The sequence below is a fragment of the Lampetra fluviatilis genome, chromosome 42 (assembly GCF_964198595.1).
Source record: "Lampetra fluviatilis chromosome 42, kcLamFluv1.1, whole genome shotgun sequence".
Classification (NCBI taxonomy): Eukaryota; Metazoa; Chordata; class Hyperoartia; order Petromyzontiformes; family Petromyzontidae; genus Lampetra; species Lampetra fluviatilis.
In genome coordinates this window covers 930,440-945,983 of record NC_136316.1, presented here as the reverse complement: position 1 = coordinate 945,983, position 15,544 = coordinate 930,440, and the positions used below count along the sequence as shown (strand labels likewise).

Below are 15,544 nucleotides of genomic sequence, written 5' to 3'. Positions count from 1 at the left end.
TGTCGCCTTGCAAGAGGCCAGTGGTCAGCCACGTGACGCCCATGCTCTGCCCCTCGCGAGAGTTCCGTTTGGCACCGCCTTCCTCTGCGGCACGCAGACTGCAAGGGCGCGTGACACCCCGGGGTCGTTCCACAAGGGGCGCGTGACACCCCGGGGTCGTTCCACAGGGGTGCACACGACTGCGCAGGTTGTTGTTGCGGTCGTGCTGTTGTTGAAGAGCTCTCCGACGCGTCCTCGGGTTGCACCGCCCCCCTCGTCCGGCACGACGTGCGACGTGTCGCTCTCTGGGAAGTTCCCCAGCACGCGCGGTCACTTCACGTCGGGGGACACCGTTCCGACCAACGCGCCGTGCAACCCGACAACGCGCCGCTCCTGGACCGGCTCGCACACACCCAACCAGCCGGTCCACTCCGATCGCATCCAACCCACGCTCCCGGCCGGCCGGAGCAGAGATCGGAGCACGACTTTCTTGAGACGGCCAGCCAGCCAGCCAGAGTGCATACATTCCATAACGCCCCCCACCCCACATTTTTTTTGTACAGCACCCGATTTGCACGCTCGCTGGCTCGCAGGGGATTCACAGACACACGGAGACAAGGAGCGCAATTCTCAACGAGGTCAGACGCCGAGTGGAGTTCACGCGCAGCGCGCGGGCGGATTCTATTTATTCGCCGCGCAGCACCGCCGCCTCTCGCTGCCAAAGCCTCGCCTCTCGCTGCGCACGCCCAGCACGGCGATGCAAGTGCCACAGCAGGAACAACGAACACGCACACACAGGAGCAACAAGTGGCCACGCTGCACGTGGCTGCCTGTAATCAAGGGCTGCGGAGGGAGCCGCGATGGGGTTGGTGATCCCCTTCCCGTGGCCCATGACGAGGAGCCCATAGACTGGCTCTGCCAGGAGCAGCACAAACACGTGGACTCCACCTGTACGGGATCGAGTGTTTCCACTTCGCACGCGTGGGTTTTCTCCCATATGTAAATGTTAATTGGCCGAAAACACCTTGATATGTATAGAGCGCAGAGCTTTGGAAAATTGTTGGTAACGCCGGTTCACCGCGTGGCTGCTGCTGCTACTGCTTTTCCACTCAACTGCGGCTCCTCCTCCTCTCTCTCTCTGGGAGATCGCGCCAATATGGTGGCGGCCGCGGCTGGAGAGACTGTTGTTATCACGGCAGCAAAGCCGGCAAATGCAGCCAAGGCAGCTGCCGCAGAGAGTGCAAGAGACGACTGCGCACACATGGGGGAGCAAAGAGAGGGAGAGCGAGAGAGCCACCGCCGCCCACAAGCGAGCGTGGTTTGCCACGAGCACTGCGAGAAGCGGAACGCACAAAGTTATCACCGCGGTGGCCAGCAACCACCGCCAGACACGCTCCACCGCTGGAGACCTGAACGAAGTCGAGGGCGAGCTCTGGGTCGCATGGGCATCGAGGCGGCGCTCACGTCCTGCTCACAGCCATCCCCGAGGAGACAGTGGTGTAATTCAACATTCCATGGATCGGCAAGTATATCCACAGGAAACACGCTGTTCAATTCACTACAATGTGGTACTGACTTTATCGACCCCCCCAGAGGGATGATGGGATTATTCAACCCTTCAAAACGGATCACCGCTGCATCATGTTGATTGAGCGTCATCGATAATCGCGAGTGATATTTAACAAAAATCGATGTTCGTTTTTTCCGTACGTATAAAAATGTCGAAATAAAAGTCCAGCCCTGTGCGTACGTCTTCGTCCGAGGACGTGCGGTGACCGACTGACCTCACGCTGGGCCCTACACCGACCGCCAGTGGCACTGGACCACGGCGGGGGACCGCGTGCGCCCATCGCTGCTGGGATTGAACCGGATTCAATCATCGAGTCAATGACTCGTGGAACCTCACAGGCGATTGCGGACTACACCATGGTACAGATGATTGTTATCTGGTCGAAAACCGTGGGGCGGAGACCAACAAACCACTCCAGAGGGCATCCATCTCTAGAGCGCCCTCTCTTTTGGAGGCTGTTCCGCCAGCAGCGGCGTGGGTGGCCATTTGCAGGGCTGCACCTTCATCCTCCGCCCGCACCGCGCATACCGTACGTTGCACTGCCTTCGCACCGTACGTAGCCAACCGTGCTCTAAGCAAACGGGGGTGGAGGCTGCCGGAGTTTTCCACCGCTCGGGTCAAGTGGCCGGGAGGGCGAGCCGAGGGGCGAGCCAAGGGGCGAGCCCAGGCGCTTGCGGTGGAAGCCCCCGGAGCCCGGGAGGAGACCCTCGGCAGCCGCCCCCGTAGCTCGGCGAGTGTGGGTGTGTGTGTTAGTGTGGGTGTGTGTGTGAGTGTGTTAGTGTTAGTGTGAGTGGGTGCGTGAGTGTGTTAGTGTTAGTGGGTGTGTGTGTTAGTATGTGTTAGTGTGTGTGAGTGTGTGAGTGTGGGTGTGTGTGTTAGTGTGTTAGTGTGTGTGAGTGTGTGAGTGTGTGTGTTAGTGTGAGTGTGTGAGTGTGGGTGTGTGTGTTAGTGTGTGTGTGTGTGAGTGTGTTAGTGTGTGAGATGTGAGTGTGGGTGTGTGTGTTAGTGTTTGAGTGTGTGAGTGTGGGTGTGAGTCTGTGAGTGTGTGTGTGTGAGTGTGTTAGTGTGTGAGTGTGTGAGTGTGGGTGTGTGTTAGTGTGCTAGTGTTAGTGTGCGTGGGTGTGTGTGTTAGTGTGAGTGTGTTAGTGTGTGAGTGTGTGAGTGTGTGTGTGAGTGTGTTAGTGAGTGGGTGTGTGAGTGTGTTAGTGTGTGAGTGTGTGAGTGTGGGTGGGTGTGTGTGTTAGTGTGTGAGTGTGTGAGTGTGGGTGTGTGAGTGTGTTAGTGTGTGAGTGTGTGAGTGTGGGTGTGTGTGTGAGTGTGTTAGTGTGGGTGTTAGTGTGAGTGTGTGAGTGTGGGTGTGTGTGTTAGTGTGTGAGTGTGTGTGTGTTAGTGTGCCGCGTCGTCGCGCTCCGGCTGCCTCTGCTCCAGGACGGCGGCGATGGCCCCAGCGATGGCCTTGCTGTTGGCGGCGATGACCCGTCGCGACATCAGGTCGAACGGGCCACCTGCACACCCGCACGGATGGTCGGGACAGGACGGACGGTCAGCCACACGGAGTGGGCACGGGCGGGGAGGGGGGACCGTCTGGATATCACCACTGTTTGCATCGACGTCATCATCATTACTCTAATTAGTTTCAGCCTGCATGCCATTTGAGTTGCTCGTCGTCACGGACGAAGCGGCACGGGTGAGAGTTTTCTCAATGGCCGTCTCGTCCATACCGCATTGCAAACGAACATTAAATTTGGTCCGCGATCACTTCCTTCGTGAGCGAACATCTCAACTGCCACTTCGTTCTGGCGCCTCGAAATATGCTGCACGGGAGGAGGCGCGGTTGTAAATGACAAACGTAGATGAGGAGGACGACGATGAGAAAGGTGACGGCGGGCGGAGCGGTGCCGGCGACGCGGGGCGTACCCGCCGTGTCGGTGAGCACCCCGCCAGCCTCCCGCACGATCACGGCCGCCGCCGCCATGTCCCAGCAGTGGATGCCGAACTCGTAGTAGGCCTCGGCAAAGCCGGCCGCCACCGCGCACATGTTGAGGGCGGCCGAGCCGAGCTGCCGGATCCTGCGACACAGAGAGAGGTCCGTGTGTCTCCACGCGCGTCCCCGCACGTCGACACGTGGGGCGGCGGCCGTCTTGTTGGCGAGATGGGAACGGAGGGTTGAGTGGCGATGCTCACAACAACGATGGGAACGCCGGGGCGGCTAAAACGCAGCGAGTTGACACAGATGGGAACGCAGGTGATTCACCTGTCGGTCATTTCATTCGGTGAACCCATGGCACCTGGGTCTGTCCCATGACTCCCTGCCAGTGAGCCACATCACGTGACCTTGCCTGGCAGGGGCGCCGTGGCGACGTCAGTGCGACCGTTGATGTTGTCTCGTTGCCCATCCATAAAAAGTGAAGCAACTCCTCATCGGTGAAAAATCCACTCTCGGTAAACATCCCAGGCTGAGCGTGCAGCCTCTCACTTGAGACATCGCGAGGGTGAACAGTGTGCGGAACCTCTGGCGTTGTTACGGCTTCCGTGATTTAATAGATCGTTGCTAAGCGGGCTCACAATTCCATTCATAAATAAACGCCTCTGCATTAACCTACGTGCATTAGTATGAATGAATAACCTGGTGAACGTATAATTAAAAGCGTTGCATTATATGCAGAGTGGTTGAAGTACATGAAGTTACATAACCTCTAATGGGACTAATGCGTTACAGCTTAGTCTTTTACGCCCCTGAAAATTGGAAGCAGTCCAATATTACACACACAATTTGATGCACGTATCTTCTTGGTTCTTTCGGTAAAGTCACGTAGAAGGGAAATAATAAAATAATAAAAATAAAACATCATAAAATACAAATCTCACGACGTTTCGGCCACAACACAAGCAGCCGTCCTCAGGTGAAGAACAGAGCTGTCTGAAAAACAGCATCGTAATGAACACTGCTAAGCTTGGCAGCGTATATTTAAGCTGGGTGGGAGGAGCAGAGTGCCTTGAAAAAAAAAAATTTGATGCACGTAGATTCGGCATTTGGCGCTAGCGGAGGGCAGCAGCAGCGGCAGCAGCAGCGGCAACAGCAGCAGCGGCAGCAGCAGCAGGAGCAGCAGCAGTAGCACCCCTAGCTGCGCTTTGGCCACTCACCCCACTGCCCCACCCTTGCTTTCTTGGTACTCCGGTAAAATGGACCAAAAATTACATAACCAGATCCGACCGCCCGCCCCACCACGCGTTGCGTAACGCCGCCTCCGTGACGACACCGTGCACGGCAGAGCTGCTCGCACACGAGTGCCCGTGGCACAGCGCTCCGAAGCGGAACGAGGCTTGAGTCTGCAAGAGCGGTGCCTTCGCCTAAAGGAAGTGACACAAATAGAGGCGGCCTCCCGCTCAACGACGATCCGCACTCCCGAGGTGTTTTCACGCCGCCACGGATCGACTTGCGACACAGAAACTCGACTTGCGACGCATCTTCCGACACGCGACTCCGAACGTGACTTGGCGTGGAGCTTTTGTTACGATCGAGGGGTTTTAGTGGATTGTTACCTAATAAACCCCTGTTAAATACGGCTGACAAAGGGGACAAAAACACTTTGGCTAGGATTGTTTCTACTGTCTATGGGGAAAACAGGGTCCCCCATTTAACCCATGACAAAAACAACACGGCGGTGGATTTTAACCGCTTTGGAGCGCTGTCCGATTGTCCGGCGTTGCGTAACGACCGCTTCCTGTTCGGATTCTCGCGAAGGTGGAACCTCAGGGACGATCGTCACGCCTTCGATGCTCCAACGACGCCGGACGGCCACCGGGGAACCGCGCGGGCCATGCCGTGCCTACCCGTGCAGCGGTGTCGCCAGCAGCCGATGCATGTTTCCCAACGTCGTCTTCATTTCCACCGCGTCTCGGTTCGACCCCATCTCCGTCAGCAGCAGGGCTTTGGACAGATCTGCGACAAGAGGCGTTCCACGTCGGGGTCGGTCAACGCAACGCCGCGGGGGAAACGCGGCGGCGGCAGGTGCCGCGCGAAGGCCGGCGAGGCGGGGGGCGGTCTCGTGGCGGCGCCCTTCACGCGGGGAGAGGACCGCCCGCGCGGCGCCAATCGCGGCTCGCGCATGGACCCACGCGGCTTCTCTTTGAGCGTTCCCACCGGAACGGCCGCCCCCACCTCGTCACCACTTCGTCACTTGCAAACGAGGCAAAGCGGTCGGACACGTCGGCTTGGATTTGACGCTCGGGGCCAAATCCCCCCCCACCCCCCACCGTACGTTCCCAATTACTAGGCATGCAAACGACTCGTCGATAAAAAATCGATCCCCGCGTCTACGTGCGAGTGACCGTCCCATTGCTTTCAATCCGCGTACACTACACGCGCTCGTTCCACGCGGCACGCACGCGTTGTGCGCACTCGGACCACGCGGCCGCCGCCGCCGCGGCCGCAGAATATTCCAGCTACGGGGGAGAGACCACGGAGAGCCCGGGAGGTGGAAGTGGCAGTGGCAAGGCCGGAGAACGAGCGCAGAGTTCGGGCGGGTTCAGAAGACGATGTGACGGAAGAAGAGGAGGTGACGTGCGGGGGGGGGTAGAGCTGAGAGATGGAGAAGCCTGGAGCGAGGCAATGGCCACGCCGTGGCAGACGAGCACTCGATAGCGCGGAGACCCAAACACTGCCATCACAAGTGTTACACGTGACGTGTGTGCATTGCACAGCGGACGCACCAGCTGCGAAAGTAGTTAATTGTTTTCAGACACACTTAGGGTTGTGTGTTTCACAATGAACCATGGGCTGCCTTTAATGAATTAATGAATGGGTCAGCATTACGTAATGCCTCGTAGCACTTTGTAAAAACCCTTTGTGATCCAAACTCATGTGTAAACGTCCTTCTCTCTCTGGATTCTCCCGGCACACTGATGGATGAGTGTTAGCCTATTGTCGGCTTGAGGGGGGAGGGAGAGGGGGGATAAGGGAGGGAATCAGGGGGAGGAACTGAGGAGGGCAAGGGGGGGGGCTGACTCACACACACCTGTAACCCCCCCCCTTCTCTGTGTTGTAGCTCCCGTTCACAAGACATTCTACCTCCGCTCTTCATTCATCCTCTGTGTCTCGCTGTTGAATCAAACTGAAGAGTGTTGCTGCTGCTGGTTGTTGTTGTTGGTGTTGCAACGTGAAGAGCCGGTGGCCTCTCTGCCATTGCTGATTATTTTGATTGCTATAAATGTCCAAATGATAAGCCACTTTGGTGAGCTACCATTTGTGGCCAGGTTGCTTTTGAAAGGTAGGTGAATAGCTCAGTGGGCTTGGCCTGGTAGGATGGGAATGGTTTAGTGTTGAATTTGTCTGTTTGGGTGACTTGTTTACCTTGCTTGTATTTTGCACTACCGTCGTGTTTGTGTGTTGTTTGTAGTTGTGACGTTCTTACCCAGTGCCCCGACTGGACATCTGTGAAACAATAAAGAGCTTCATAGCTCATTGGATTCCTCCCGCAGTTTAAACATTCTGGCCTCACTGAACCTCGCTCACCTGGGGAACGTTCCCTACACCTGCTGCCTCGCCTCACTTTATGGTGTTGGTTGATTTTAACATTTTATATTTAATACTTTTTTATATTAAAACAATTGTTCCATCTGGTGTAAAGTATTTTCAAGTGCAGCGTCCGTGTGGACTTTCTGCGCATCAGGCCAGCCGGTGATTTTTTTCCCGTCCAGGTTTTTCTCAACACGTAAAAGGTTTAACGCCGCCGCCGCCGCCGCGGTGAGACGCCGCCGCTGCAGAGGGCGGTGGCTGACGGCAGGGTCAGCGGCACGGAGGAAACAACGCCAGAGAGGTGGCAGAGGAGGTGACGGGGGGTGAAGAAGGGTCACCGAGGCACGATGCATGAGAGGACCACGAGAGTGCCACCCAGCATCCTCAGACCCCCGGTTGGGTGCGTGTTGATGTCCCGCTGCATCAGCAGCGGGACATCAACACGAGTCAGCGCAGGCGACGGTGAGATGGGGCTGCCACAGTGGCGCCGTGGGGGCTGCTACCGTGCTTGCCGGAGACGCTCAGCGCCTCGCCGTTGCAGCGGGCGCCCCGTCCGCGGCGGGCCGAGTACATCTTGTCGTCGGCGCAGCTGTACACCACTCCGAGCTCCAGCTGGGTTCGCGAGGACCGGCGCCGCCCACGCACACACACACGCACACAGACAAATTGGCTAATCATTAGGAATAACTCGTGCCACTTTGGCGCATTGAGTTTCAAGCGTCCCACGCGCGACGGGTACACGGTGTCCAGCGAGCACACGGTGCGCGGCCCGCGCGTGCACGTGCAAGCCATGGTGCGCTGTTTGTTTTTCTGGCGATAATATTTGCGAGCCGTAAATCTGCCGGGCAGGCAATCACCCCGGCACGGCTTGGATTACGGGCAGCCACTTGCCACCCCGCCTCCACCCTCCACGGCAAAACGTAACTTGAAACATTTCAGAAAGGCACGTTGGATCCGAGACGAATCCCAAATCAGTTGTCATAAATAATACACAACACCTCGATATGTGCTTTTATCCCTGCGCACCCAACCCTGCCTTGCCTTCCGCGTAACTGCACAAATGCGTGTGACCTATACCGCTAAAGAATGCAGGGCGGTGCGCTGGATGCACTGGGTCATGTCACCAAAAACAAGATTATTAACGTCCAAGTAGTTTTTACGACAATGTTAATGTCACGGGTGGGTGGGGAGTGGTGACGCGGTGGTGAGTGAATTCCGATATGAACCCCGGTGACTTGAGTTCCATTTCCGGCCATGACTAGCATCAGTGGCGAGTGATATCTGAATGCCTCCTTCTCACCCTCCTTCAATGCACAAGCTGTCTGGCGTGGTGAAGTCTAGGCCAAACAACCGCCATGACTGATGGGGAAGCCTTCATCCAGCAGTGGATTGACAGAGGGATGACTAATAATATAATCACTCTTAATGTCACAAAAAGGTAATAGTTAGGATTAAGGACAACGTTGACAAATGGCTGTAATGGGTGTGTACCATTGTATTTGTACACAGAGTTCTTGTTTATGAGGCAACCGTTAAATTGGGATTTATTACATTGAGCAACTGTTGGCAAGGTGTAGAGACCGCTGTGAGGTGTGGGCTTACGTTGGTGTATTGATAGCGGCACGGCACTCGCCGCCGGCAATGTGCTGTCGGTGAGAGCCGTTGAGCGGCGAGTGACGTGCCCGGCACGTAGGCCACAGGCCCGCGGCTAGACGGCAACAAGCGACGCTGCTCGGCATATGTTTTGCAAATCCAGGTGACTTTTCAGCCCTCTCCAACTTCGGTCACAAGCATTTATGCAAGATCTGTGGCTGACTGGCTCTCCGCCTTCTGAGAAGGAGCGCTGCGATAATGCTCGTAAAGATGATCCAAGATTAAAATAACTTGAGTACAAAGTTACGTTGCTGTTCGCGAGAAAGCGGCCAAATTGATGAAACGAGGTTGCCCGTTTCATCCCTGGCAGCCACGTCCGTGAAAAAGAGCTTCTTTTTCATTGGATTCTTCTTCATCAAATTCTTTCAGCTTAGATAAAGATTCTGATTCTGCTCCCCGAGTCGTGTTGTCTCAAGAGACCACGCCCGGGGGAGAGATTGCGACGGGACGATAACGGGCGGCCGACGACACCACCCACCTGCTTCTTGACTGCGAAGCCAATCGAGACGGCCACGAAGGGGAACCTGGAACACGGAGGCGACACCAAGGCGGGGGGCATTCATGAACCGCGGCGACACTTCCCAGCCATGGCAATAACTTTTTCTGTCGAAGCTGCTGGCTTTGACGTCCGAGTGGCGTTTTCCACGCTCTTTGACGGGTGGGGTATTTACATGAAAGGTCAGGGGGACGTAGCCCGCGGGCAAAGCAGTCGTGGCTCACCGACGGCATTTAACCGCGGAATGTCCCACCCGGCAACGTGGCGGTACCCATCGACTAGCCGATTGACCCCGGCAGAAGCCCTCCGCGGCTCTCTCCCCCCGCGGCGTCCCCCGTGCCTCCGGACCGACCGACCGCCGCCGCCGTGGCTGGAGAGGAGACCCACGTGTGCACGAAGTTGGTGGTTCCGTCGACAGGGTCGATGATCCAGGTCGGGGCGTCCTCCAGGTGGCAGCCCTCGCCCGCCGCCACCGACTCCTCTCCGATGAAGCTGTCGCGGAATACGTGACGCGCATGGAAACATCGCACGAGCAACACGGGGGGCGTGTAAAGTGGCGCTCAGCGTTTCGGCGCCAGAGAGCACCTTACACCACAGCTCCACGCAACCATTCCAATGCCGAGCTGCAGTCCAGCCCAGGGGATCCCCGCTGGCAGCTGTCCCTGTGGTACGAAATGCTCACTTGCAGCAACAGGCAGCAAGTTGGCGTTAGTCTGCCAGAAGGGGGCGTTGTTGCAAATTGGGCTTCCCCGATTAAATAATTGATCAAAGTTGCACCGTGACACTGGCTGGCACACATTGCCTGCTCTGTTTTCGAATAAATTAACGAGATCTTTAACGTCCACTGTGAAGTAGACGGCGCCTACTTATCGTTAATAAACCTGCCGCAGTATTGACTGGGCCGGCCGCTGGGTCCCAACCGCAAACCTCTGCAACACGTGGCAAACGTGCCACCGCTTGTCCGTGTCACCGATCTGGTTAAGATCCCCGGTGTGGCCTTTTGCCAGGCTGGTGGCACGAGTGCTAAAAGCATGCACCTGCTCAGGGCTGTTTGGCACGCAACGGGGTGGGTGAAGCCAGGACCACGCCCTCACATATCATGCCGGTGTAATAGGCGCTCGCATACAGCACCTATTACTCCAACAGTCTGTTAAATGCCGCACAGGGGATGTTTGTCTCAGACATCGCAGACGTACACAGTACAAATTATATATTCGGCACTTTTATGAGCGAATGTGTCCCTGCAAGGGGACTGTGTGCAAGACATGCACTGATGCCTTAATCCACCGAGTGAAATAAATTCCTGCAATCACAATGTGCGCATTGAACAGCGCGCCTAAATATCGACGACAACTGATGCAACCGATACGCAAATGGCATGACTGATGTTACGCTCAATCTATTGGTGCGAACAAGACCATGGAAACGTGGTAACAGTTATAAAACAGACGAGAGACGTTACAAATTGGAAAAAACAGAACCGATGCTTGAAATGAGTCGCAATCTATGAATCTCGGGCATTCGTAGAACCGCTAGGTGGGGGAAGGCCAAACATCGCTGCCTATCGCACAAAGGCACAAGCCCCCTCGTACAGCCTCTTTACAGACTGCCGGGGCAAGTGTCATGAGCGAGCTCCCTTCGAGGCATTACGGTCGGCATGACGCACGAAGCGGGTGGTGGCGTGGCCCGTCCGATGCGCACGCCCGCACAAATGCACCCCATGCTGTTGACTGTTCCGATAGTTTTCTGGAAATTTAAATCCTGGAATGAATTCCTAAAATTTAATTTCATTTTGCACAACTCTACCAGACCACATCCTTTATTTTCCCCATGAGACCGAGAGAGACACAGACAATCAACGTGCCCTAATCTGTTTTCCACATTTACGGTGGTGCAGTTATAGCCAATAGATTCAATTGTGAGCACGATGGAAACCACTACCTCAGAATCAACTGCAAGTAACCACAACCCAGCCTCCACTTGCAATGTATGAAACCAGAACTCGCCCAATGATGTGGCTTGATGTGATGTCACGCTCTGCGATGGTCTCCCAGCCAGAGCAAGCCTGTAGTGCCACCTTCTGACCATCCAGCCGCTCGGCAAACCCCAACCTTAACCAACTTCTCACATTCTCTGTATAACCAGACGGGAAATTGAGCGTAGGCTGGCAGCAGATAAAAGTAATAATTTCACGATAATACTTCGTGTAAAAAGGTGATTTCTAGCTGGTAACAGGCACAATTTTGACCGTTGGATCTGTCCTCCCATCATGCCTTGCATGTCACGTGACTTGACCACACCGAGCGTGGAATGCACACAGTCCTGTTTGAAACCACCAGCTCAAGAGTTAATGTTGTGGCCACAACATCAGTGTGGACTCTGTTGAAGGCTCGGCAGTCTAAAACAAGGCAGTATGCGTCACACGCTCAGTGCGGTGAAGTCACGTGACACGAAAGGCATGATAGGAGGGCCCAATCCAATCATCTAGTAATCCCCTTGCACGCATGATCACTCAAACCCGGTCGCTGGCTGCTTCGCATGGGAGCTGAGGCCTGTGGTGTGCTCTATGTCGGCACTGGGGCCTGTGGTGTGCTGCACGTGCGCCCTGGGACCTATGGTGTGCTACATGTGGGCCCTCGGGCCTGCTGTGTGCTCCATGTGGGCCCTCGGGCCCATGGCATACGAACCGGTGGCTGGGGAACTTGTGCTGAAGAAATGAAATGATGAGTTTTTCGACTTTTTGATCCGTCTCTGTGACGAGGTCTGCTTCCGAGCTCTTCGTCAGCACTTCCTTGTCGGTCTTGAGTGCGGCACGCACCACCTTGAACACGCACGCACGCACACGCACCAAGACACAGAACCCGGGCCACGAGTAGTGCAGCGTTCATGAGTGGGATGGTGGCTTTGACTTGCTCCTGACATTTTTACTCCATTCATGTGGGGCCTGCCCTCTTGGTCCTGTTTCTCCACTCACTCCTGTCATTGGTCATCATCTCACCGTGGGCATGTGACCCACACTATGGACCAAATAGTAAACCACTGCAGTCTGCGCTCCTGCAAAGGAGGAACAGCAATATCACACTGAAGCCCTCTCGTCGTGGCTAGGAGGCCTCGACATTGGCATTTAGCCCCTGAACATACTGCCATCATACGCAAGAATAGAATATAATCTCCACATCCACTCCATAGCCCATCATGTCCATGGCTAACCACTTCCAGCCACCTCATCCGAGGCTTGCTTCTCTGTTTCTGCCACGGCGCTTCCATGTCTCGTCACGATTTTACCCACGTGGTTTTCCTTATTTCCTACGACGGGCCCCATCCTAGCCATCCAATGCGACCTCTCAGCTTGCCTGAGATGGGCACCACCAACTCTTGCCTTCTCCCCGTCTCTTCGTTCGTTTAGAATCCGATCCCTGAGGTCCACCTCGCTAGCCATCCTTGCTTGCGTGGTGCACACCGTCTGCTCCTCCCCTGAGTGTTTGTGTACAATATAAGTCCAATAAATAAGTCCCGTATTTCAATACTGCATGGCCTGCTATTCTTTGCCCTTCACGTGCTTTCACTACCTTTTAAGATTTGCGTGTATTTATATCTCTGTAAAGACGAACACAGAGAGCCGACTTGCACCTGTACGTATGTTCCGCACCCGTACGTAGCCAACCGTGCTAATCGGAGGTGCGGGGGAAGGACAACTAAACGCAATAGAAGTAGGACCTATAACCTATTCTGGCACCTTTTGCTCGCATATTATATTTGCGCCAGTTTTTTTTATTCTTGTGTTTTGTTTTCGACCATTAAGTAGTTTCGTTTTGCTAGTTGTGCAGTATTCCTGAAGGACCGTGTACTCGTTCTCTGCAACATGGACCTCCTTGTATTGTGTTACTGCTGTTGTTGCTCATGCACCACGGATCTCCCGTGCAAATTAGCCGGGAAACTGGCTGAACGGGATTATCCGTGTCACAAATAAAAATAAACTTAAAACGACAACTCGAAGGAGGAGGGGTGGGGCGGTTGGTGATGGCAGCTGCAGAACACTGTGGTGCCAGGGAGGGCTGTACTGATGACACCGTTGCTGACGACTCCCAGAATAAGCGATGAACATGACGGTGCTGATCAAAGTGACAACGATACGAATGGTGCCCAATGGTGACGCTGACATACCTGTCAACCCCTAATCAGTGCCTCCTACCTTATTACAAATTCAGACCTTATTGGTCACCCCGTGCCATCATTAATCTCAACGTCCATCCTACAAAGTACGCGTACTTATGATGTGACTTTTATTATTGAGGATGGCAAAACGTTCCGGAGCGAGAGGCCAATGTCGATATCTGCTGCTGGCCACGACTAAGAGGGCTGCACTTGAGAGAGAGAGACAGTGAATTCGTGTCGATGTGCGCTGTTCCTCCTCCGCTGAAGGTCGCACAGACTGCTCAAGTGGTTGTCACTAAGAGAATAGGGGTTTATCTGGCAAAAAAAGGTGAAAAACCTATTCCCATATTTGGGTACTGGCAAAGTAGGTCCCATGATGTGGTTGTAACTAAACTGTGTGGATGAGTTTTGACGCGACGGACGGCGGAGGAGACATGCGACCCGTAATTGATGGTGATGCTTTGAGCCATGAAAAGCTTGCCGATAATTATTGGTCTGATGCTGCTGAGAAAAGTTAAATGAACAAGTCACAGCTGATGATGATGATTTTGCTGCTGCTGCTGCGATCATGATTCAGTGGCTCAAGACCGCCCCGATCTCATCAGATCTCTTGAGGCTCAGCAGGGCTTTGAGCCTTCACAGCATCTGAATGGGTACAGGCGAGTGGGTACAGCAATAGTAGTTTTTTGGGTTAGATCACGTAAATATATAAATGTGTCGTGAAACCCGCCACCACCCGACACAGCCAACTACTAGTAAGGGTTGTCAAATAAACAGAACATGCCAATTTGTCACTAGTACAGCATTAGTGTGTAGTGTATAGTGTAGTATACTAGTACAGCACACCGGTGTGTTGGAGAACCAAGCCACAACATTTACAATCTGAGTACGACGTTTCGCCAGTAATTACAACTAGCTTCATCAGGTGGACAGCCAGATTTGTGGAGAAGTCCACCTGTTTCGTCCAGCAAGTCGGCTGCGGCTGCTGTTGTTGAACAGCAGAGGGCAGTGCGGCAAAATACACTGCACGTTGTTGTTAGACTGCACTTCTATGCGTCCCGCTTGCACCGACCCCGCAGCCGACCAGCGCAGCGCAGTGGTGAAGTATGGTTAATCAAATTGACAAATAATTTATTTAGAACTGCTGTTTGTGTTTTGGTTTGTTGTGCTTCCCCACACCTGTCAACCCCTTATCAGGGCCCTACCTTGTGACAGACCGACTCAGACCTTGCTGGTCACCCCGTGCCCATAATAAATCTCAACGTTCATCCCACAAAGTGCTATCACAAGGGACAAACACAGACAACAGGATATTTATTTTTCCCGAATTGAAACGGCCGTACGTCTCATGGCCATGCAAACTCAATTTCCCTGTACAACAATACGGGGCGACCCGTATGGGTTGACAGCAGCCGTGCTTCCACCGCATCTCCGATTTAGCACGACGGTGGGCTGCGTACGGCGCGAAAGAAGTTCCACGTCCATACAACCCCCCAAACCACCACCCTCCACGACCCGCACGGCGTGAGGAGGTCCTCACCCTGTAGTGGATTGACAAAAGGGCCGGCGCAATGTACAACTGTACCACACAGCTTCAAATCCAGATTGTACCACACAATTGCTGCTACGCCCCCAACCCCCCAAGCGCTCACCTCGCCGGCTTGCCGGGCCACCTCGAGGGCCGCGTCCAGGCACTCGTCCCACTCGTCCCGCCCGCTCGACTCCGCCATCGTCGCCTCTCCCGGCTTCCTGGGGGACTCCCCGTGACGCCCCGAGCCGGGAGGCGTCAGCGGTGGCCCCTGACGCGCACAAACCCAAAACGGCCATGCTGGGTGGGGGTATCCCGGCCGCCATGCTGGGTGGGGGTATCCCGGCCGCCATGCTGGGTGGGGGTATCCCGGCCGCCATGCTGGGTGGGGGTATCCCGACGGCCATGCTGGGTGGGTGTATCCCGGCGGCCATGCTGGGTGGGGGTATCCCGGCCGCCATGCTGGGTGGGGGTATCCCGACGGCCATGCTGGGTGGGGGTATCCCGACGGCCATGCTGGGTGGGGGTATCCCGACGGCCATGCTGGGTGGGGGTATCCCGGCCGCCATGCTGGGTGGGGGTATCCCGGCCGCCATGCTGGGTGGGGGTATCCCGACGGCCATGCTGGGTGGGTGTATCCCGGCG

General features: G+C 55.2%; 1 protein-coding gene across 1 annotated transcript; it reads right to left on the bottom strand.

Annotated features, from left to right (window-relative positions):
• Positions 1–1,538: 1,538 nt before the first annotated feature.
• On the bottom strand, positions 1,539–15,181 carry LOC144946775 (inositol monophosphatase 1-like). Its single transcript, XM_078875942.1, has 8 exons — positions 15,024–15,181; positions 11,904–12,037; positions 9,604–9,708; positions 9,199–9,244; positions 7,571–7,679; positions 5,384–5,492; positions 3,467–3,618; positions 1,539–3,054 (listed from the first exon to the last, which is right to left on the bottom strand). Exons 1-8 carry the CDS (start codon positions 15,099–15,101, stop codon positions 2,936–2,938), a joined length of 852 nt encoding a protein of 283 aa, XP_078732068.1. The 5' UTR covers positions 15,102–15,181; the 3' UTR covers positions 1,539–2,935.
• Positions 15,182–15,544: the final 363 nt, after the last annotated feature.

Coding starts and splice junctions, on each gene's coding strand:
- LOC144946775 (XM_078875942.1), bottom strand. CDS start 15,101: ATGGCGGAGTCGAGCGGGCGGGACGAGTGGGACGAGTGCCTGGACGCG. Junction 7,680..9,198: donor GCTTCGCAGTCAAGAAGCAG/GTGGGTGGTGTC, acceptor TCGCGAACCCAG/CTGGAGCTCGGAGTGGTGTA. Junction 5,493..7,570: donor GAGCGTCTCCGGCAAGCACG/GTAGCAGCCCCC, acceptor CTCTTGTCGCAG/ATCTGTCCAAAGCCCTGCTG.